General features: G+C 39.7%; 1 protein-coding gene across 1 annotated transcript; it reads right to left on the bottom strand.

The window, feature by feature from the left end:
* Positions 1-822: 822 nt before the first annotated feature.
* On the bottom strand, positions 823-24,833 carry pnpla7b (patatin-like phospholipase domain containing 7b). Its single transcript, XM_084552379.1, is given in 35 exon segments — positions 823-3,459; positions 4,013-4,143; positions 4,350-4,434; positions 4,715-4,831; positions 4,932-5,084; positions 5,226-5,374; positions 6,397-6,513; positions 6,678-6,747; positions 7,084-7,200; positions 8,724-8,880; positions 9,625-9,815; positions 9,817-10,017; positions 10,458-10,626; positions 10,851-10,914; positions 11,622-11,771; positions 13,784-13,973; positions 14,109-14,232; positions 14,466-14,597; positions 14,698-14,903; positions 15,442-15,519; positions 15,728-15,877; positions 16,186-16,268; positions 18,351-18,431; positions 18,521-18,641; positions 18,942-19,022; positions 19,162-19,290; positions 19,425-19,505; positions 20,267-20,426; positions 21,187-21,327; positions 21,584-21,678; positions 22,185-22,261; positions 22,708-22,795; positions 23,018-23,092; positions 23,868-23,911; positions 24,797-24,833. Coding segments are annotated over 34 exon segments (4,071 nt in total). The 5' UTR covers positions 23,910-23,911; positions 24,797-24,833; the 3' UTR covers positions 823-3,393.
* Between the last annotated feature and the right edge of the window lie 31 nt (positions 24,834-24,864).

Genomic DNA, 24,864 nt, shown 5'->3' with positions numbered 1-24,864 from the left:
AATAGTTTTGATCCATCTGTGTGTTTACCACAGATGAGTGAGCAGAGCAGGCCCTGCTCTCCGAGTCAACACCGAGTTTCAGTGTTCAACTGAACCACACCTATACTGGGTGGACCACACAGTAAAGCGTGAAAATAGGCTGCTAAACTGAAAGTACAACAACCTGTATACATAAATACAAAGTGATCCACTATGCTAGATGCACTTGCTTTAGAGTCTAGAGCATCTCAGACAATGTATAATCAAAATATTAATTGTAGAAAAGCTTAGTTTGTATACGGTGTACTCAAAGAGGTGGAGGTGAGGAGGGCTGCATGATTGACAGTCTGAGTGATGGACTTGCAATGAATTTAAAGAAAGTGTGCAAGCAGCATATTCATGAGAGTAGTGATACTGAGGTTGAAAATTCAATTTGACAGCCTGGAAATACACAGGTGATGAAGAACATAAATAGACCAAACTGACCATGGAGGAAAAGACAGAACTTGTGAACAGAACTTCCTTATTGAACGTTTCCCCGAGCTTCATTTCTGCACAGTGGAATGGTGCACCATCACTACTGTCTGCTGAACCTTTGGTCATGAACGTTTGTTTATTCTTAGGACTTCCACTGTTCCCTTTAACTGCCATTTCTTCATCACATATAGGACAGAGGAAGTTACAAGCTGGTCTACTAAGTCTGGATGTCTTTTTATAGCTGCTTTGTAGACCTCAGTTTGCTTCATTTTCAGTCAGGATTGGATTGGATGGCTGTTGGACGACACGATTCGATTCAGATTTAATCCTCGTTACGTCATGAGACTACAAATTTTTCCCATGTTAAACTGTTTAATCCCTACAATTAAATTTCCAATTTGTGAGTTTGTGAAATGAAAAGTGACACGTTTTGAGTGGGCTTCAGGTTTTATTTCCTATGTCCTACGAAAACCAGGTTTTGCAACGTTATAAAAGTACACATCACCTTGTCAAGTCTGGCCCAAGACACACAGTGGTTCATTTAAATAGAACTGAAACAGTTTCATTTTAATCACAGTGACAGTTAGTTTCAACAAACCTTCTCATTTTGTCTTGTCATTGTTTTGGCATCAAACAAACAACCATCAAATAGTGCACATTAATTTTACCCACACATCTAAATCATTCTGCAATGCCCTGTGCAAAAATAAGGACTTCAGTTTTTCAGTGACAATACGAGAACTACTCCCTATGAACACAAAACTATCAACATCATCAAACGCAAACTTCCAGTCAATTAATATGAGTCAGTACCACATTTGACACAAAACTACCTAAAACGGACAAAGGGCAGCTCTACAAAGCTCTATGAGTGCTGCATTAGTCAGCCAGCAGTAGGTAGTTCTTTTCTAAATCATCTTCTACGAATCTCATTCTATCACAGCTTACATAAGGAAGCCCAGGCACAAGTCATGCATGTAGCACTTCTGCATTAATAACTGTCAAGATCAGTAATACTGTATTGGCACTCTGTAATAAAAACAAGAAATGTGTCTGATAACTGATAGTTGAAGATATAAAAAAAAGGAAGTCTAAAAAGACTTTTCTCTTTTATGGGCATACTAAAGTGTCCACTCCATGTTCCACAGCGCTGCTAGAACCATTCCATTAATGCTATTAGCTACACCTACACTTTCCCTGCTATGACAAATATCAAATGTTGACTTTATGTGCAGAGATCTCAGAACACTTCATAGTGATAAACTGATTTAAGATCACCCTTAACGTGCTGTTCCAGATAATACTCTTAATAAAAATTTAGTTTTAAGTTATTTCCTTAACTTTGTCATTGCAGATATTTAGACTTGTCACAACAGGAGAAGCATAGGTAGCATTAACGGTGACTAAAGCTGCCTTCAAATGGAACTAGTGAACTTGTGGTAATGACATGAAAAGTCAGAAACACAAAATACTTAGGTGTAACTAAACTGGTAACTCTGGCCATAAGTCGTGAGAAGGCTGCTGCTAAGCAAGCACTGAACTTAATGCAGTAAATGTACAGTTCAGGCTGTTGGCAAAATCTGTTCTTGTACAGGTTAACCTCTATGCAACCAAATCACACATTATACAGTATCCACCTTACGAACTTCATAAAAGATTTCCAGCCACAATACCACAAGATGGTGCCTTTCATATAAACTCTTGCTGTGAACATGGTAATCACAGCCCCATGTGAAGACAGTATTAATCCTATTTTAAGCATTTGCTGCCTCTAATCAACACTTTTGAGTTTGTGGTTACGACACATAACGTACTACGAGAAGTCGTGTACAGAAAATTCACAGAGGCTAACAGTTAAGCAAACTAACAGCCGGGCGATTCAAGAAGGAAGCACAAAGGCAAAATAAAAGGCTGTTGAAAATATCAACATTGTCCTCAGGCGCATTATAAAGTTAAGAAACCACAGTATATTAACCCATTACGGAGCTCTGCCATTTCTAAAAAGTCTGCCAACATGTCGCATCTAGTGAACTCAGACCTCTGAAAAAATTTGAGCCTGTGAATACCACAAGAGGACGCAGTTCTCTGTTAGTGAACACTCTAAACATGACCCCATTTGAAGGCAGCATTAGTTCCATTCACTGTCCCAGTAAACCTTGACAGTGAACTGGAGCGTATGAAACCAAGAACCCCTAGTCATCTGTTGATACATACACTGTACCTTCAATGTAATAAAGCTTATTGTATTAACCATTCACAGAAGTCCCTTCATTACTTGGACAAAAATGTGAGTAACACTGTACGTGATCAGCTAATAAAACATATTTAGTGTTTTAACTTCCATGCGATATAACACTACATGGATCTCATAACGGCAGAAAGTAGCTATGCTCACAACAAAAAGAGGTGACTCATACTGTGAAATACTGTGTTGAAAAAAATACACTGTAGATTATCCCTTTGTAAGATTCTCTGCTGGTCCCTGATTCCCCACAGAGAATAATTACATTTTCTTTTGGTTTCAATAGAGCAAAGCGCTCCATTAAAACCACTAGACAGTGAGTTCACAGAAAGGACGCTGGAGGTGAATTTACAAGAACCAAACTGCTGTGCACATTTTCATCAGAGAGAATAGAAGCGTGATTATTTATAATATCGTATTAAAACCATTCACCTATTCTAAGCTACATTCTGTGTTACAGTGTGATGAGATCATGATGTATGGACGGCACATAGCAGCAGCCTGTGGTTAACGGTCGCGCAAGATAACTGTTATTTGAAAATAGCTTGAGTCACAGCATTTGTCCAGCTGTAGTACACAGTACTAGCTACTCACTGGACCGGAGCAAACACTGTATTGAAAAGTAGGTGCTGTGGTCCACAGTCAGCAGAAGTGACAGCAGCAGCCCCGACAGGCATCCTCAGCTTTGATGGGTTTCACAGACGAGTATTTTGCTGAGCATTCTTCAGTCGGTGTCGAATACTTATGGGAATTTCCTCATCCTGCAAAAAAAGATATTTTTTTTTGAAAAGAGCTAATGTGTTTAATAATTTTGGATGTCATTATTATTGCTGTGAAACTTAACGCCACAAATTTTTTTTTGACGTGCGATTAACCCACGTATATGTTCTGGTCCAATAGTCAGGGAAATGAGGAAGTGCTGCAGAAGAAACATGCATGACAAACGGAAACAAACATGTACAAGCAGCAAAGGGTCCTCTGAATGGAAAGCCCCCGAAGCCCCACCAGATGGCTCTCCCAACAAGAACAAAGCCACCTGCATTTACTGTTGATGTGAAACGAGCCACTACCCAAGCACGTCGAATCCCACACACCACCCACTCGCATACAAGAACTGCAGATAGCCCACATCTCTCTCACTAAAGGCAGACCAGACCAGCCAGCAACGCATTTTTTTTTTTTTTAGCATGGATTAACTTTGAGGTTATTTTGGTTTTTAGTCTTTATTGAATAAGATATTTGGTGAAGAAGCTTTTTCACACTTTAATGTTGGTTGCTGTGCTCATTTGATAGTGATGCTAGTGTTATACACACAGTTTCAGCAGTGTCAGCCGTCTCCTCTCCCTCTGTGTGTTCACTGCCTGGGGTGAACGCTTCAAAGTCAGACACGGCACTTTCCACCATCTCTTCGTCATAGTCTGTCTGGTATTCATCAGAGAGTTCCTCTGGAGGCAGACGAGACAAGAGACAAGAAATTACACAGTTTATGAAATGAACTCTGGAAAAATAAAATTACAAATTAGCTTTGGCATTCACAGCTTTTAACAGGATAGTTAAGTTATTAACACATTAGACGTTACCCTGGGTCCTGAGATTAATGCTGACAAGCAGGTAATAATATACAGATTTTATTGTTTTACTGTTAACTAACCATCGATTGTGGCGTTCTTGACAGGTTCAATTCTCGACACAATCTCTGCCAGGTCAGTGAAGGAGGCATTCGGACATGTGACCACCTGAAAATACATAATGCATCATTCTAGTGATCAGCTTCAATGTATTCATGCTCCCTTTCCCTGAAGATTTAACAAGAGTGACTGTCTCTTTAAGGCTCACCATCCAATGAGCATAGCTTCTGGAAGACCATGAAAACAAAAGTAGCACTTTCACTTCTTTTTCTTCTTAAGTATAATTTATACAGTTCGATGAACAGACATGGCCACAATTTAGAAAAGCTAGAGAAGATAACAAATTCCTAAAATAAAATATGTTCAAGACAAAGTAATCTGGACTCACATGGCCAGCTTTGGTTTTGTGGAACTCCTCCTGGTGTCTGTCCTTCAGCATGCTGTCCACCACGTTGCTGCGCTGCCACACGTCAAACAGTGTCTTCCCATGCTGGTATCCCACCTCCTACATCCACAGCCAACGAGGGTCAGTGTGACATTCAAAACCAAAACCAAATTCAAAGAGACAGAGAGAAAAAGCATGTTGGAACAGATGGGAAGCTCACAGCAATCTCGTCGAACTTGCCAAACTCCAGCGTGCCGTAGCGGTCGATGGGAGGCCGGATGTACTCGCAGTATTCACTGTCTTTGACCAGTTCCAGCTGCCGCACACAGCACACGTAAGCGAGCCGCGTTTGGATCTCTGCCATGTTCAGGACCTGGAGAGCATGTGTTGAGTTTAACATCATGTGAATTGCTCCCACTTATTTGTCCAAAATAACATAATACAACTTATAGCAATAGTTTTAAGTGAATGGCAACAACTATACAAAGCACATCTGTGGTAAATGTCAACATACTTTGACTTTCTCAGCCAGTGGATTGAATCGCTTCCACAGCAGCCACCAGCCATTCAGACAGTCACCATAGTTGGTCAGGTCGGTTTCATCCCGGCTTCCAACATCGATTGCAATCACAACCTTGGCACCCATGGAGCGAGCCACGTCAGCTACATAGCAACATGGGAGAAAAGCATGCTGGTAACCTGTTTTCTGTGATCAGTTTTTAAGCATCAATCCATATTAGCATAAGCCTCAACTTTGCTATCTAGTCATAAAAAGTTCATGTGAATACAGGTTTTAAACACAGATCCAGAGGTAGCGGTGTCAGTTTTGTCAGTCATCAAGTCATTGTCAGCATCTCCCACATGTTATAAATGTAAAGACAACTGTATGTAACAATAACGGAGAGACAATTCACAGGAAGCTGCTCCATTCAAGAACAGATTTCACCTCACTGATATTGTGGAGTCTGGTGTTTCCCAACATTATAACCATGTTTCCCCTTGTGAAGGAGGAGAGGGCTCTATCAAAGAGGATAAATATGTTAAAGGTACAATTCTTCCAGCCTGTGCTTGTTTGACGTAAAGCTAAGCGTTCTTGTTGTCTTATGTATAATCACTGAGCTTCAACACTGACTCTGTTGGAAGAACAGCATCATCTTCTGGTGCGTAGCTGTAAAGCACTTCAGTAGGACTCAGACTATAGAGACTATGAATTGTAATGTTTTCAGACTAGGGAATCCTTCCCTTCTGGGATTCAGCTCCAGAAAACTTTGCATTCTCAAGTTTTCACAATAAATGTTTTTTCTGCACTTGCTCTTTCTCTTTCCTTATTGAACCTAGGTTAATTTACAACAGGTCAGAAACATGATCGGGTATAAAAAGAACAGGAGCAGAAAACTGCGCTGTCGTCTGACCAATAAAAATTTTGAATTAAATTTCTCTGAGTTAAAGAGGTAACATCCGGTTTGTTAGCAGCATGTGTAAGCTACAGTCCAGAAACAAAACATGTAAAAAAAAAAAAAAAAAAGGCCCTGAACTGCTAAAATGACTTACATAGTGTTTGTTAAAAGAAGAAGTTACGCAGCACACTGGCAGACGTGCCACTGTTGCAGCTATATATATATATATATATATATATATATATATATATATATATATACACACACACATATTGCAGTTTTTCTCACCAGGAAGGTTGTTGATGTACCCTCCATCCATGAGCAAATGCCCATCTTTGGGATCGCAGAGAGGTGGCAGGTAACCAGACAAAGACATACTGGCCCGCACATACCGCCACAACGAACCTGAAGAGGAAATAAAAATCTGCAATTATAGATTACAGAAACTGTAAGATGACGCAACAAAACTAAGGGCAGAGGTATTTCATGTTTAGATTGATTAACTGTAATGCAATGTTTTTAACGTTGTCATTTTTAAAGTAGAAGAAGGACAAAGACGTTTCACACACCGTAAGTGTGAACTCTCATGGACGAAGCTGTGATATCTGTTGTAATGTTGAAGTATGGTAACCACAAGTCCTAGCAACAGAGAGGTGATACAAGCAGAAAAAAAAAATAACTTTAGCATCCCATCCACACAAGTGTGGTTGTCCTGTAACAAATGTACCATGTCCAAATGTTTACAGAGCATTTATTGAGCATAAAACATTGTTCTTTAAATGGACACTGTCACTCTGATAAACATGCACAACAGAGGACATAGATGGGAAGTTGCTCACACTTTCTTGACAAAACCTGAATTATTCAAATGAATCATTCAACCAGTAACTCTGTTAAGTAGCTTAAAACAATACAAATGCTGTGCCAGGCTTTATTAATGACTTGAACTGGTTCTCAAAACAGCCCCCAACTCACCTCTATCTGTTTGTCCTTGAAGACAGAGCTAACACTGGAGTTAAAGGAAGCTCCAGAGAACATGGAGGTAATGGGGTAGGTCAGATCCAAGATCTTCTTAAAGTAAGACGTCATATCCTGAAGAGAAAAGGAAGATGCACAGTAAAAAAAAAATGGATAAACTTAGCGTTATTAGAAAAGAAAATCTTCTCTTGGTATTAGAAACTAAAGAAAAACTGGTGCCATTGTTGCACAACAGAGGATTTTGATATCTACGTGTGCTGTCCTGCAAAGCCGTAGGCCAGAGACTTTTTAACATCTCATTGTCTCTTTTAATCTTGTACAGCTTGTGCCTGGGTCCTACACAAGAACGTGGGCATACTCTTGATCTTGTTTTAACACATGGTTTTACTGTTGGTAATTTAGAAGTGTGTGATGATGCGTTCTCAGAACATATGCCTGTTGTATTTGACATGCCTCTGCCTTGTCACATGGTTAAACCTCGTGCTCCTGCGCAACACTCAGCAATCTGCCAAAACCGAACATCTGGGCCCTAATTCAGATGTTGAGACTCTAATTTTTACTCACCCTGTCAGACTATATTAGATGCTGTGGCTCCGTTAAAAACAAGGCTTTCCAAACCTAGACCTGAGCCCTGGATAGATGATGCTACGCGTGTTGTCAGGCGAGACTGCAGGAGAGCTGGGCGGAATTGGAAGAAGGACAAGCTACAAGTGTCCTTCCAGATGTGGAAGGACAGCTGGCGTTTTTAATCAGAGAACTGTGAAAGCTGCTAAGTCCAAGCATTTTTCAAAATCATTACCTCTAACTGTCACAGTTCTCGTGTTCTGTTTAAAACTCTAATCTCTGTTCTTAATGCCCCACAATCAACCTGTCTGGAGATCTCAACTGAAACTTCCTTTCCTCTCTAAGTTTCTGGAGAAAACTGTTTACTGCCAGCTGTCTTTCTTAGAAGAACGCAACATTCTAGACATGTTCCAGTCTGGGTTTAAAACCCACCACAGTACTGAGATAGCACTGTTGAGAGTTTTTAATGATGTTCTTTTAGCCACAGACTCTGGTGTTGTTTTGCTTCTGTTGGAACAGCTGCATTTGATACAGTGGACTGGTTGCACTTTAGATTGGTTTAGGTCCTACCTAACTGAGAGAAGTTTTTGTGTCCATGTTGGTGCAGCTGAGTCTTACAGCACCTCTCAGGTTGGGAGTGCCCCAAGGCTCTATACTTCAATATTCTGTTTTCCCTCGACTTGCATCCTCTTGGATCATTGACCGCGCCGTTTCAGTCGCGGCCCCCAAACTATGGAACGACCTGCCTTTGCACATCAGGCAGGCTGACTCACTTCTTTTGAAATCTTCTCTTAAAACACATTTTTTCTTTTTGGCTTTTAACTCAGTTTGAGATGTTGGTTCTTATTGTTTTTATTGTTTGATTGTTTTATGATTTCAATCTTGTTTCTAATTCTTCAACATGTTTTAGCTGTCCTCATGTCTATGTACAGCACTTTGGCCAACTGTGTTTTTTTTAAAGTGCTTTATAAATAAAGATTGATTCCTTGATTGAAGAAGATTAAATGCAGCCTTGATATATATCAGAGCAGATGCCATGACAATAGGAAAGTTTTGCAGAGAGGTCCACACACCATTGCCCACTCACGAGCCCGGACCCTCATTCGACTAATGCTCTTCTCCTCAGCGTATAGCGCTCCCATGAATGAGCCGATGGAGGTGCCGCCCACCATGTCGATAGGGATCCCTGCCTCGTTCAACGCCCGCAAGATGCCCACCTGGGAGCAACCTCTGAAAAGAGATTAATTTACTTCGAGTCTTGTTCAAACACTGACAAAATGCCAATCTTAAAAAGTCCTGGGATTTCATATTTAAAATGTCCATATTACACAAACCCACTCAAACAACTGAAGCTAGGACTAAATCTACGATTGCAGTCAGAAGTGTTGGCTCATAAGGGAGGAGGCACATGTCAATGCATTACAGTATGTGACTGCTGTAGTCATGTGTCCACCTGTTGTCTCAGGTTGAAGCTGAGAGGAATACAGTCCCTACCTTGTCAAAGCTCCAGGACAAGCCAGAGCAGTGAGAAAAAGAAACAGATACATCAGAAAAGAAGAGTAATTATATATAAGTGAAAGTAATAATCAATAAAAAATTATAAAACAAAAAAGACAAATAAATGGTGTTGACACAGTTAACTGGTGGAGAAAGTATTACGATTAGTTGCACTTGAAGTAAAGATAGAATAAAGAATAAGGAGGCACCATTTTTTTGTCCATTTTTGATATACTAATTTCTTTTAACTATTATTTTATATGTAATTAATTTCAAAAGTGATGCTCTAATGAAACACAGGCAAGACATTATCAACATTAGATCTTTTTACGCCCTCATTCCATTCATTTCATATGATATCAGACCATATAGCCTGGAAAACAATCATTCCCTGTGTGATCCCTGTAAAGAATTATTTGGTCGTTAAATATCTTTCAGTCTTCAGGCCTGAAGTAGCATACTGTAAAGCAAAATTACCTCGCACCCCCTCCACCCAGCACCACGGCGATGCTGTTTCCTGTCAATATCCTGGCAAGACGGGAAAAGTCTGAATGACGATCTGGACATTTCTCAAACACCCGCTGGTACAACTCCCTCTGAAAATGCATACACGTGAACACAGAAACAGGTATGAAGCAGTTGCTAACCACTGCAGATCTGCTCGTAAAAAGGCTCAATGGTTTTTACCAGCTTAGGTAAACTCCTCTTAGAGAACACTCTGCGGGGACAGGACAAGTGATGGTGTTTAGATATCCAGCTTCGCATGTTCAGCCACTCTGCCGTCCCTCTGGGTGGCGGGCCATCCTCCCTGTGTAGCAACACCAGCTGCTTCTGAGCTCGGACTGCACTGCCCTCCAACATTCGCTCCAGCTACAGGTAGAGAAGAGGTATTCTTCAGCTTATTATCAAGATCAACGGCATAAGAGTATTTGTCATGGCATTTATAAATGCCACAATGGATGATTTGCTATCAAATGTTACAGACATATCTGTGGCTTTACGAGTTATCTCTGGCCCCAGAAATTATTTTCATTTCAATATGAGAGCAAACAGTGGGGCCTCAAAAGGTTGAAAAGAAAACTGATTCCTCAGAAACTCACTATAATCACTAAACTCACTATAACATATTTTTTCATGTAATGCATTCTCTAAATTTGCTCAAATGTTCACTCTCAAGATATCCAAAAAATGATTAGGATTTAGTGTTTTGTACTGTCATCCTCTGTGAGGAGAAGATCTCCAGCCATGTTCTGCTGCAGCTTTGAGCCACAATTCTACAGATGACCAGGTGTAAGAGTGTTTTCACTCACCTCACCCACAGTGGGCTCCTGCTCTCCCAGTCCCACAATGATGATGCAGTCGGCCTGGCGAATGCAGCGCTGGGTCCAAGGTGTGAGGCCGGGGTCCGACTGGTAGAGGACAATTCGATGGATGTCCTCCTGCTGGCCAAGCCAACTGGACAGGCGATACTCATGGACACTATAAAATAGAAGTCAAAGACGATCAACCTATGAATAGATTAAACTGAAATGCATCTACAACTGCCAAACTACACTCTCATCTTTGTGTTTCATGAACTGTATGCAAAATAAAGTTCCATAACATCACAATCAGTTGCAGACACAGCATTTTTTCTTCTTGAGTTACTACAAGTGTATCATGACAAGGAGAAGAAACTTGTGTGTGTAAAACATTCAGTTTACCTGTCCAGAGCAGCAGAGCCCAGTCTCTGTTTGATTATGTCACTGGTCAGGAGCAGAGTGGGGCCTGTAGAAAAATGTTTTTAAAATGTATTTAAAATGCTTGCACTTTGTATAATTGTGCCATGGCACAGATTTAAGAAGGTCCTAAAAGGAGACAGGTATGTGTTGGCAAGGGGAATTTTCTCTTAATATCTTAATATTAAGTAGTAACACAAGTATTTACTGCACATTAGGGGTCGATTTATATAGATTATACATATCTTCAGTGCACAGTATTGATAAGCACATGTGTTTATGTTCAGTTCTGTTTTGTTCTATTAGTTGACATTGTGGTTGTACAGCGTGTTCGTGTGAAACGCTACAATATGTATTCAGGAATCAAGAATATAGATTTCATTGTTGCAAAGCATTACTTCTACTGTGTTTGTGTGACATCATCGACTAGTTGGCATTGACTCGACTTTCACCACATATTAGTAGACTTTGAAAAATCTGAAGTCATTCAACCCCTGCTGCACATTATCTTACAGTTTTCACTCAGAATAAAAGATGATTCACTGTCTTGTCGTGAGTACATAATTTCAGATTCTTTTACAAATGTGCAAATTCAACATTCATTTTGCAAATAAAATTACTATACAAATTTCCCTATATAAATATTACATATGTGACTGATACAGAAACATTCAGTGTATGCATGCAAGAGTTTATCAAATTAATAGCAACCCTACATAAAGTACTAGGTGTAAGTGTGTGTGTTTGTGAGTATACCAATGCCACTGAGCGCATGCTGCAGCTCAAGAGTGAAGGCGGTTAGGGGAACCTCCTCCGACACAGGCAGGATGGCCACGGTGGACAGGTTAGAGGCTGGGTTTCCAGCATCCCATTTACTGGTGGGCGTGTGCAGAGCCAGACTACGAGCTGCAAGGCAGAAGACGAATGTCACTGGATATTTTAAACTGCTATTATACAGTGTTGACAAAAATATTGAAGCAGTGAAAAAGGGTTTTCTTAGTTAAACTGTGTAAGATGTGTAAGACCTGCTTCTGTGCCTCATGTGGTGCTAATTAATAATTTTAACAAATTGCCTATGAGACATAAAAACCCATTTGTACACTAATTTACTGAATTTCCCACGGGATTAATAATGTATTCAGGCCATTTTAATTGGCACCATCCTATCCTGTGGAGAGGAGAAAAAGAAGAAAAATAAAATGACCCAACAGACAGAGCATGAAGTTCCATTATTACATTTTAAAAAGGATAAATGTTATACAAAAGATTGCAGTTTTTTTCTGTTTAATCGCTTGCTCCACACTCCTGTCCAGTTGGTGGCAGTAGTGCAACTTTAGCTGGTTTGCCAACCACCATTAACAATAAAATAAGCAAAAGAAGAAGACCCCGTCTTCCGCTTTCTATCGCACCTCCGTGTTTCCATAGTTTTAGTATGAACTTACGATCGGATATACAGGTTTAACAAGACTCCCCTGCAGATTTACAGATGAATGTTCAAATCAAGTGGTTGATTTTCCCTTAAATCTGCGAAGCTATCGTTAGCCAGCAACGCTGCAACGGAGCAGGGCGCCGCCATCTTGTTATCAGTTGTTTTGAGCAGAGACAGGGTTAGTAAACAGTGCTCTACAGTATAGCCCTACTCGACTGCTCTTCTAATCCATATTATGGCGAGAAGCACTCAGCTAAGTAAAGAGAAACGTCAGTCAATCATTAGTTTAAGAAAGGAAGGTCAGTCAATCCGGGAAATTTCAAGAACTTTGAATGTATCCTCAAGTGCAGTGGCGAAAACCATCAAACGCTTTGATGAAACTGGCTCTCATGAGGACCGCCCCAGGAAAGGTAGACCAAGAGTCACCTCTCCTGCAGAAGACAGGTTCATTAGAGCCACCAGCATCAGGAACCGCATATTACCAGCACCTCTGATTAAAGCCTACGTTAATGCTTCAAAAGGTTCAAGTGCCAAACACATCTCAACATCAACTGTTCAGAGGAGACTGCGTGAATCGGGTATTCATGATCAACTTGACCGACAAGAAGATCATCCAGAAGACCAAGAAGAAGAAGAGATGTGTTTCGCCCAAGAAACACAAGGAACACATTAGACCGTTGGAAGACACTGTTGGTGATTTATTAAAAATTCAAGGCACTTAACTGGCCTGGCAACCACAGCAATAACATCTGGTTTGCACTTGTTGGACTGCCGTATGTTTTTCAACATTACAATAACGCTAAACACACCTCCAGGCTCTGTAAGGGCTCTTTGACCAAGAAGGAGGCCAACGGTGTGCTGTGTCACATGACCTGACCTCCATAATCACCTAATGTCCTAAAGCCAACTGAGATGGTTTGGAATGACCACAGAGTGAAGGCAAAGCAGCCAACAAGTGCTCAACATCTCTGGAAACTTCAAGACTGTTGGGAAACCATACCAGGTGACTACCTCAAGCTGTCACCAAAGCAAAAGACAGCTATTTTGACAAATCTAATATATTCTTTTTTTTATATATATATATTTATTTACTGCATTGTTTATAATTCTTAATTTGATTGACCGGTTTGACTAAAAAATTACAATTAATCCAATTTTCATTTTGACATACTTGGATTGATGATCTGTGACTTTACTAAAATGAAATGGGGGGCAAAAGCTGCTTGACAGTTTTCGAAGTTGTATGCCACTGTACAATGGAAAATATTCAAATGTTAATAAAAATGTAATATAAATAATGTAACCTTGTTACATCTTGTTGTCATCTAATTTTTAAAAGCAGGACCTACTGTACGGTGGACCACACTCAAATGCAATAAATGAACTGCACCCCTCGAGTATTACATTTACCAGCTTACAATACAGTACATTTAAGTGTCGATTTTGTCAGTTTTACAATTAATTTTTTTGGACAAAGTCTCGTCTTTACCTGCCAGAGGGCCGTTGACCTGCTGCATGTTTCCCAGGATCTTCTGTCCCAGCAGGTGAATCAGCCTGGTGACAACCTGAGGATACCTCCTCTTGATGGAGTTCAGAGCTCCTTCAGGTAACTTGGCTAGCTCTGAGTCCCTAACAGCATGGACTGTGGTGGCTCGGTTCATGTGCGTCAGGGCCTCCACCTTATCAGTCCACAACACAGGTGTTGGAGTACAAAATTCAATATTTCAACATTTTTTTTTTCCTAAAACATACATTTTTACAACTTATTCTCCCAATTCACAGTGTGAAAAGAGTGTCACTCTATGAAAACTTACCACACCAATTAGATCCCCTCGGCCATACTCCCCAGCCAGCTCCTTTTTCCCATCATCCTTTGCAATGACAGAGCGCAGTCGACCACTGAGAACGATGAAGGTGCTGTCTGACTTGTCTCCCTGTCTAAAAACAATAAGGAAATCAGAAACTAAAACTAAATCCTATTTACAGATGATTTACTTAGTTGTAAGTTGTTTTTCATTTATACATTTATTGCTGTTGTGTTGTCACATTTAGGTGATAAAAGACTGACAGGATGACAAGGGTATTGGAGGTAAATTATAGGATGTAGCTAAACAAATGACTGTTAACACTGAGCAGCACTAGCAGTGCATAAATAGGTTTAGTAAGAATACCTGTAGACCGCACGGCCAGCCTCCACAGCCATCCAGTCCAAGGCAAAGTCAATCTGTCTGACAAATGGTGACACCCTTTTCACCACAGTGTGAGCGACGTTTAACACCACCCTAGGCTCCTCGCGCATCATCCTGCAAATTTGATAACAGATTTGTTTTTACAGCCTACTGGTGTAGATGAAAAGGTTTCCAAAGAAGCAGTTGTATGTCTTAAATGTGATCTCGATCCTACTCGTAAAAGTGGGCCTTGGTTATGTAGAGGAAGGTGCAGTCTCGGTGTGCACGCACAGTGAAGATGAGGGGCTCCCCCGTGAGGACAGCCAGGTGACCCACCAACTCTCCTGGGTGAGTGACAAAAAGCAGACTCTCCTCTTCACGGTCTATCATACGCTGGTAGACGTGGAGCGTCCCCGAGATGATAAATGCAATGCTCACATCCTGTAAATGACGCGGAGAAAAAAAACAATAAAGAGGGGCTGATTGTTCTGAGTTTCTCCTGCGCAGTACAAGTAAGAGGAAAACAGAATCGAAGGGAGACCTGGAGAATCACTGGGTTGAATCACAGAACGCATTGAATTTGTGCAAGCGCTGCAAATTCCCAGAGCTTCCCGCTCACTGCACATTGATGCCCACTTCGTGTGAGAGTGGACACATTGTCTTGTATGTGTGTGCAAAATGGATGGGGAAAACTAAGTACCTTCTTAATTTGTAAATAATAATTCCTCATCTGTCCTGATAAATATTTTTGGATCAAATTACTATGTGTAGAGTAGATGGTACATTTTAGAAAGCATCCTTCAGCTCGTAAAATGTCTGTTTCAACATTTGATATGCAGGAATTAACCAGAAAACAGGGTTGTAAACAATAATGTTACTAAAGATATGCGTTCAGTACTTTAAGTGACCTGTATGTCTCACAAAGACCAACATAATGAAAAGTGTCTTTTTCTGTTAAGTGTTGGCCCAGCCGACTGACCTGGTCCCCCTGATGTGCCACAACAGAGCCGGCTTTGACCTGGCGAAGATTTACTCTGCCTTCCAGCAGACTGGGGTCCTGGTGACATTGAGGGAAAAAAACAAAGACGACAGTTCACATTCTCACCAAATAAAACTACCGTACCAGACATGGATTCATATTAACAAAAAAAAGTGTGTGATTTCTCTTCCTTGTATTTTGTTTCAAACTACTTCACTATTTCTCTGAGTATATAGTTGAATTGTACTAGTGTCTTGTTTTGATAGTGGTTTGCATTGTAAGCTACCTGCATATGGATGACCTGCAGCAGATCCTTTTTAGCAGCTTGGAAAATGGCATTGACTTTATTATGGTGGACATTTCCTCCTCCAGCATCACTGTAGTGGTAAATAGCAGATGGTGTGTGCTGCATTGTCACACTCTTCTTTAAAATCGACTGTGAAGAAAAAATATAACAAAATACCCATAAGGAACACATTTTAAAAGAACCATAGGATACGCACACATTTAGAGCGAGCTAAAAAAGTCCACTAAAGAAATTATTATAGTTACCTATGTTTAAATACAGCTATCATCACGCAAAACTCAAGAAAAGCATGTACTATTCTATGTTAGATTGGGCCCAGGTCTAAGAGTGGTCTGTCAAAACTCCCATACTTAGTCCCTGTATCCCTGATGTTCAACATCTGGACTCAGACCTCCAAACCCCTAAAAGTCTAAGAAAGAAAATTGTTATCCACAGACCTTTACAGGACTGTGAGTCATCATCTCCTCTTTGCCAACTCGAGCTCGTTCATACACTCTGTTGAGGTCGTCTGACATTTCACCTGAAAACACACAAGTTCCAGTTATGTTGCTCATTGACAAGAATCTTTGTAAAAATGTGTATTTTTCACAAATGTTTGCAATTCATATCTCTTGCCTTTCACTACAGGTTAAAAATTGCTGTTTAAAATTACTGGTCAGATTGTGTGGCTTCTTGTTGAGTAAGTGAGTAAGTATTGGTGATTTATAACAGCAAACCGTATTAATAGAGTCTGACAAAAAATACTCACAGCTCATTTGCTGTTTTCAGCCAGCTTTATACTGTATTTATATACATGCATACAATGAGCTTTCAAAACACTAAAACCACCCTTCCATGAGGAAAAGGTATATTGGTCTTGTTGGAGGTTTTTTTAGACAACATCAAGCAGCATTTGATCATTTGATTCGTAAACGTTGAAATAAGATGATAATGATACGTCAAAATGTAAAATATACATTTTGCATTCTTTTTCATTATTATTTTGCGAAAATAATAATTCCACTGAAAGGAATATTATCTACAGATGGTGTAGACTTGAAACCACTCTTAATTTGTGTAGGACTAGCCAGACCAGAAAAGAGTGTGATGCAAAAACAAATAAGGAATTCTATGTCTCAAAAAGAAGAAATGAAGGATTGTGGAATGTACAAAACAGCAGTCCAACATCACTAACCAGATCAATCGCTGTTTTTGGTAGAAATGATATTTCTACATGGCAAATAATTTACAAGTAAGTGTACCAGAGTAATAGAAAACCAACAGACCCAACAGTCATGACGTGCATAACTGCTGATTCTGTGTAACTTAATCATTAATCGAAAGGGGCAAGTTGAAAATAACAGCAGTGTGGAGTTCAATTAGTGAGGTTCTGTGAATAGGTGTCTAACAGATTGTTCTTTCGGGGTACAGGGGCTGCAGACAGTTTGTCAGATGAGCCCCAAACACTAAATGCAAGTCACAGTACACTGTGAAGCATGGTGACACAAGCATCATGATATGGGGATGTTTTTTCTACTATGGTGTCGGGCCTCTTTATCACATACCAGGGATCATGAATACATCAAAATACTTGAAGAGGTTATGTTGCCTTATGCCAAAAAAGAAATGCCCTTGAAATGGGTGTTTCAACAGGACAACGACTGGCCAGCCCAATCCCTGGATCTTAATCCACTAAAAAAAACTTGTGGGGTGAGAATCAAAAATGTTTCTGAGACAAAACCAAGAAATGCAGAGGAATTGTGGAACGTAGTCCAGTGGTCCTGGACAAAGAAGTTGGTCAACTCCGTGCAACACAAATGTGAATTTTTTGTAAAGCGTCTTGAGACGATTTGCATTGTTATTGACACTATATAAATAAAACTGAATTGAAGTGAATTGAATTGAAGCGGTTGTCAGAAACAGTGGTTATACAATTAAATATTAGTTCAGTGATGTACAGGAAGCTAAATCTTTAAGCATTTTACAGTTTATATAGTAAATGTTTTTAAAGTGAAATGCAGACACTGCTGTTTTTTGAACAGTCCAATATTTCCTTCTTCTTAACTTTCTGTAAAGTAATAACAAATTGGATAAATATTTCTTCGTGTTTTGATTTGGAATAGAATGTGCAATGTTCCCAATACATTTGTGTGTATGAAAAGAAAAGTTATTGTACGGATTTTGAGCTTTACTCACTTTTTTAAACACCCTGCTACTATTTTCAACACAACTGTACTAGTGACTAGTACTAGTCACCTTGGTTTGAATCCCACTGACATGCTGTGTGTGTAGGGACTGACTGAAAAAGACAGTACATGCAAGAAAACCTTCTTTCCTTAATTGAGGGAATTCTGCATGGAAGAGTATTTAAGCATTATGACAATAATGTAAAATATCTATAAGAACTTATTTCTGCTAAAAAGGCAATACTAGCCTCTGTTACCAAAGGTGTACTGTCTTTTTTCACAGAAATATTACATCATATTACATCTTGATAGTTTTCTCAAGTAAAGCTTTAATAAGCTCCTGTACTGTTTCAAAGTGGGTCAAATGTACCTCTGAAAAAGTGTTATCATTTTTTTTTCATATAAATGTATATGTATACAATGATATGTGTGTATACCTGTAACAGCAAGAGGGCTGGAGTGTGAGCGAGATTTCTTGCACTTCGTTGTGGACATGTCAGACAGGCTGGACTTTTCTGCTAAAGGTTATCAAGAAAAATAGAACTTGAGACAAATATTATTACATAAGCAATACTGCAGCCTAATGGTGAAGGCTGTGGTTTCTGACCTGCATCAGCTTTTTCAGAGCCTGTGTCATCGGAGTGGGACGGCTGCCTGCGGAGGCCTTTGTGCGGATAAGTCTCACCCAGAACATTTGCCACCGACACCAAGGAGATCGCTTGGCTCTCCTGTTCCACACGCACAAAATGATATGCTTATGTTAAGTCATCTTTACATTTATTGCTAACTACATACAGGCCACGGTTAAACTGAAAACCTTCATTTGATAGTCATCAGTGGAAAGAGACAGGAAGTAATGAGGCAAGAGAGAAGTAATGACACGCATTAACATGGAACTGAACGCACACGGTGCGTACTATAGCCGCAGTTTGTCGAGAATCAATAAATTATTTTATCAGAGCAGATTATATCCAAAATGATTTCGGAATATTTGTACTGACAAGGTAAACATTGTGAAAGAAACGTACTGGGTTGAAGAGCTCAGTTGTAAGGCCAAGGTAGTTGTGTAAGGCAAGGAAGGTCACTCTTTGTAGACGGACCATTATTATCTACAGGACAGGAAGGAAACATGATGACAAAATGCAGATTGTACTTTAAATGCTTAAAACCTCTACATAGTGGAAACAGATTCTGCACCTGTCTTCATCACATATCATGCACTGGCTACGTTGCTTGTGGACACCTTACCTGAATAACACGGACCAAAGTTTCAGGATATTTCTCAAACACGGACAGAAACGCCACAGCTGGAAGACGAAGGACAGAGGAGGGAACTGCAGCCCTCGCAGATACTGTCTTGTAAGGAGCTGGGTGACCCTAAAATTTAGGGGAAAAAAATATGTGGCAAAAAGGAGAAGCTATTAAATGGTAAAACAGAATTACAACAAGATAAAGAATAGTGAACAAATGCAGACAGAAAGTGAGGAGGCACGCTTGAACGGCACACGTACAGTGATGACATCCAGAATACTTAGCAAACTGTGGACACTGTCTCCTGGTAACACCTCCTTCACCACTGCGTCTGTCCCATCCTGCAGTAAGAAACACAATCAGATGTCAAAACATTTAATGATCACATGTCATTTAAAGCCTTAAACAGTCAAAGAATGTTTAATGAAGCTTTGGTTTATGTGATGATAGTACTGATTGTCCTGCGTTTTAAATAATCCAGCATGCCAGTCACATGGGGGGGCTCCTGCAGATCAGGACCGCCCTTCATGCTTCATGCTGGGATGATGATTTACGTCACACATAGTGCTGATCCATGAGTCCAAACAGACTCCACATTAATTCCTGCTTGTTTAGCGTTTTTCCTATTGTCTGTACCGTTGGTCCTCCTGTGGTTTTCTCAGCTGTTGTTCTCAAATGTCTGATTCTGTACAGTACAAAGATTCGGAAACTCTTTTAAAGTCATTGCCTTTTTGGTGTGATGAAAACATTTCTTCTCTTGGCTTTTCTCCTTTCTTTGCCATTATTGCTGGTCATATTCAGCTATACCATAACCAGTATCAGAAATGACTATATATAAAGTTCACAAGATTTTAATTCTGCTTTGCAGTATTAAAATAAATATATAAATAAAAGCTAGTTTTGAGAATTTGAGCAACTCATTTTGAATGTCATTTTGTGATTCATCTAATTTATAAAAGATTCAAATGATCAGAAATTGTTTCATGTATACAACCCTCAACACCTAATTTTCAATGCCCGGTATACACACCACAGCAAAGAACACTAATTCATGGTCACCATTTTTACGATTTTTTGGATAGGATGAGCCATGCCGTCTTACATTCTCACGGATGCACAGCTCCAGGTGGCCATCTTGAACCACATAAATGCTGTCATCTGTGTCACCGGGTCGGAATAGTCCCTCTCCTTGGTGCAACGGGATCAGCACCATGTGACGACACAGCTCCAGGAAGACAGGCTTCTCGAAGTGGCCCAGCACCCTGGATACATGAACAGTAGTAACCATGCTCTCATTCAAATTCAGATTACAGCATTCCTGCAACAAAAAATAACAGCTGTCACCAAATCTCCCAAATTTCCTAGCTAGCCACATGTATGGACCACCGGAGGGCAGCAAACACACACTGACTGGCAAGAATGAGCAGTTTTTAATGTGCCAGAAGCTACTGTACTTAATTTAAATCTACAGTTAGGGCCACCTACTTCAAATGAGTCAATGCTAGTACAAGCATGAACCAATCACAAAAGGGCGGTCTAACTAATAAACAATGCACGTGACTGTATGCTGTGTATTTATCACAAGTAATAGCTAGAGGCACAAACCTGTAGGGGACGGACCTGCTGTGGCACAGTTTAAAATTTATCGTAACACATAAGATTGTCTCCAAAGATAAATACTTAGTAAATATGTTTAGGACTTTTTACCAGATGAACAACCAGCAATGGCATACTGTACTTCCAGTGCTCAGTTTTGCATGTCATCTCGACTGGCTTCAGTGCAAACTCCAACAACAGAAGTTACAATGACATTTAATATGGTGTTTGTTTGGACTGAACTGGTGCTAAGGCTTGTCAGAAAACAGTAAAATGCTCATAACATTGTGTCCAACCAAAACCACCAAGGCACTCAAATAAAAACAACAGCGCATTCACATTACTCTCTTGTAGGTGTCTAGATTCATAAATCTTTCTTCCCTGCTCATGAGGAAAATGAAAATGAAATCGTGTCATTTCACTGACCTGACATTTTTCAGCATGTACAGCACCTCAGAGGGCAGATGGGAGTTCTGCACATCAAACTCAGTCAGGTCAGCCTCCAGCAGGCTGGGAGGAGGCTCTTTAGGCTGCAGGGTGGGGGGCTCCCTCCGGATATGCAAGATCCTTAAACACATACAGCATAAACACGCTCTTGATACTGTTTCAGCAGTTTGACTGAGCCAAGTCTGAACTCATCCTATTGAGCTAACTATACTAAATATTCATAAAATACAGTAGAGTCATATTTAGTGGTATAAATATTGACTTTACTTATAATGTATTTCTTGCCTTCTTCTCTTCTTCAAAAGGACTAGAGTGAACTTTTGACAATCAAAGTTTATCTACTGTCAACACCAAATGCTGAAAGAAAAGGACTCACTTGCGAGCTATAGACAGGACTTTGGTCCTCTTCCTAACTCTCTGCCGTGTAGCTGAGTTTGAGTTAGAAGCAGGAACAGAAGACAATATCTGAACCTGAAACAGAAAGAAAAAAAAAGGATGATTTATTGTTACAGAAAACTTCAAAAAATACTAATCTAGATACACTGGAAGGTATTTGTGTAGTTGTAAAATTGCTGTCTGCAGGCCATGAAATCTGGTATCATAATTAATGGCGAGAAGAGGATGATTACAACTTGTTTAAATTTTGTTAAATTAAGGAAACCAAAGAAAGTGACCAAATTTGCTATGAATATACCATGGGACATACTGTCAATGGAAAATAACTAAGTAACTAAAAAGACATGGTGATGTTTCAAAGTCTGCAGTATTTGTTTTTCTATGAATATTGAGTGAGTGTCTCTCATTTGTAATGAACATGAAAGACAATCGTAACCATGGGAAGTGGATCAAACTTTCACTTCAACAAGTTACATATTGTTGCAAACTGAATAGATGTGGCCCTCTGCAAAGTGTGCAATGTGTCTATTGAAAGGGGAGATGCAAGTTAGGGAAGTAGGGATATTTAAGGAGGCACTGACCTTTCTCATGATCTTTCGGCCGTAGAACATCACCTTGTCTCTCTTCCTGAAGCGATAGTGAGGGACGCCAGCCTCCTCTGAAACAACCAGACATTTCCTGTAAGACCACCAATATCTCTGTGCTCATTGAAGAGATAAGAACAGACTTTGTACTGCTGGTTTATAAAATACCTTTCTGATCTATTATTACATTACCTTTACCACTAACGTTTGGTGCAAATAAACTTGCCTTACCTCTTGAATGAACATGGACATATAAAAGGATAATTACAAATAACATTTCAATAATTACAGATGAGTAACTGCTACCATAGTGGCAGTTATTGAGTATCCTAACATGTATGAACTATGAAACAGTTTACTGTTGATCTGAAGACAGACAAAAAGGACAAAAGGAAAAACTGAGACATGCATATTTACAATGTATTTAGGTATGTTTGTATGCATCTCGGAACAGTGGAGATTATTTAGACATAAGTGTACTTTGAAACAATACAGGGTGCATAGTGTGAAGGCCACTGACTTGACAGTTTATATCTTCTGTAAAGAAGGAACACTGAAACTCCAACAACAGACACAGTCAGCACAGCTCCAATCAACACAGCTGTCCACTGGAAGAAACACATAGAAACAAACCGTATCTAATATCAAACTAATTTATTCTACACTTACAACTGTTTTCTCAATTGTACATTAATCAGTGTTTGTGTTGTATCAAAATAATTCAAACCACTTCACTTTTTGCGCAGTTTACTACTTTGCAGATTAATATTAAAACTAAGTTGTTAACAAGTATACAGTTAAACCATTAGGAATTTGCTGCCAGTGGTTACCATATTGACTTCTGTTTTTTCCTCCACAAACTGCTCCATCCTGGCCTTGATCTCACTACCAAGTGGAAGCAGTCTCTGAAACATTAGGCACACAAACAACAACAGATAAACAGATAGATAGATAGATAGATAGATAGATAGATAGATGCTTCATTAATCCCAAACTGGGAAATTTCACTGTTGCAGCAGCAATATACAGGCACTCGACAAAAATCTATACACAATATTTACAAGAATTAATAGGATGCGTTCAAGAGCGAAAGCACAGAATAAAGGGCTGGAAAAGCAGCACTCAGTTGACAATCGGGTGATCTGAACAGTAAACTGCAAGACTCTTCAACACTCTTCAACATTAGTGCTGAGCTAAGTGGCAGAATTAGGTGATAAGTTTTGTTACTACAAGTGATACTTCTTTGCAGTTTTGTGAATTATTGCTAAAATAAAAGCACTGCTCAATGCAGCAAACACACTGTTTTCTAAGAAGGTACTTGAGACTCCAGTGAAACACGTGCATTTCAATATGTCAGTACTTGACTGGTGTGTAATGAACTGGTAATTGAGTGTATCTTAACAATGAATGCCATAAAATTTGAGTTGTTTACTCTGATGCAATCATCAGGTCAAGATATGCCAGTACAATCTGGTCAGTCAAACACAGATTCCCCACAGAGGGTTCACTGCTTAATCTTTTCATTTCAAAATGGGATTTTAAATTACTGTTTCACCCAACACAGACATAAAGCATGACCAGAGTTATCACCTAAAACTTGTAACTAAATGCACTGTAAGGACAAGGTCTCAAGACTTTTAATTTCGGACAATGAAGTGAAACAAATGAAGAATGACATACTGGGTATATACTGCAGCTCTCTTCTTCTTCACTGTCATCCATGCCTGTTGGAAAAAAAGAACACAGAAACATGGCTATCTCTAAGAATTAAGGAGGAGGAGGATAAGGAATTGAAATTAAAACTGTAATTGTCTTTTAAGTTAATACGCATTTAGAAAGAGGATTGCTTGTGTATATTAATAACTGCCTGGGACTCGAACCCACGACCTGACCTCCGCAGCAACATTAGTGCCTCAGAAATCTGGGTCAAAGATCACCTACCCTTCTCAGTTCAATGTTTGTAATCAGAAACCCCCTCCTACACTTATTCACGCCCATGGCATCTATAAACAGTCAGGCTGTCACAAGAAAAAAAGGGTACAAAGCTCGTCCGTGGGAACAGAGAACAGACTTTCGTGGTGAATTTGTTTACCGTCTATGGAGGGTCACCTCTCTGGCTTATTTACGTTCCTTGTAGACTTCTATTCGCGCACATTTCATTCAGAAATAGATGTTGACGTTTTATTATCTGTGGTCGGTGGACAACGCATAAACCGAATTAAAAAATCTGAATTTTAAGTAATTCCGTCGAAGTGAATAAACTTTAAGTGAGCAACGGACGCGAAGCATAAGGCTACTAGCACATTCAAAAAAGTAAAAAAAAAAAAAGTTGTTTTGTGGCTTTTCGTTTGCCTTTAGCTGGTGCCAGAAGAGATATTACATTTAATGTATAAATTAGCTAACATAAACTTACAGTTTGTTGTAATTCCCACAGACTGTGACCCGGACTGTGCTGCAACTTCCACAACACAACAAGAGGACAACCAAATGCAAGCGAAAAACTGGATGGCGTCTGCACTGACAGTGACAGTGTCCATAGCAAGTACAAAACGAACAAACACAATTTCAGCAAATCGACTTCGACTAAATCGAGCAAATTTACAACTTACCTTTCTTGAGTCTTTTTTTTGTGCAAGTCTTACAATAGTATTGAGACCATTCCGGAAACGCAATCTGA

This window comes from Chelon labrosus (assembly GCF_963514085.1).
Source record: "Chelon labrosus genome assembly, chromosome: 9".
Lineage (NCBI taxonomy): Eukaryota > Metazoa > Chordata > Actinopteri > Mugiliformes > Mugilidae > Chelon > Chelon labrosus.
The sequence above is the reverse complement of the archived record's forward strand: the minus strand, read 5'-3'. Positions and strand labels throughout refer to the sequence as shown.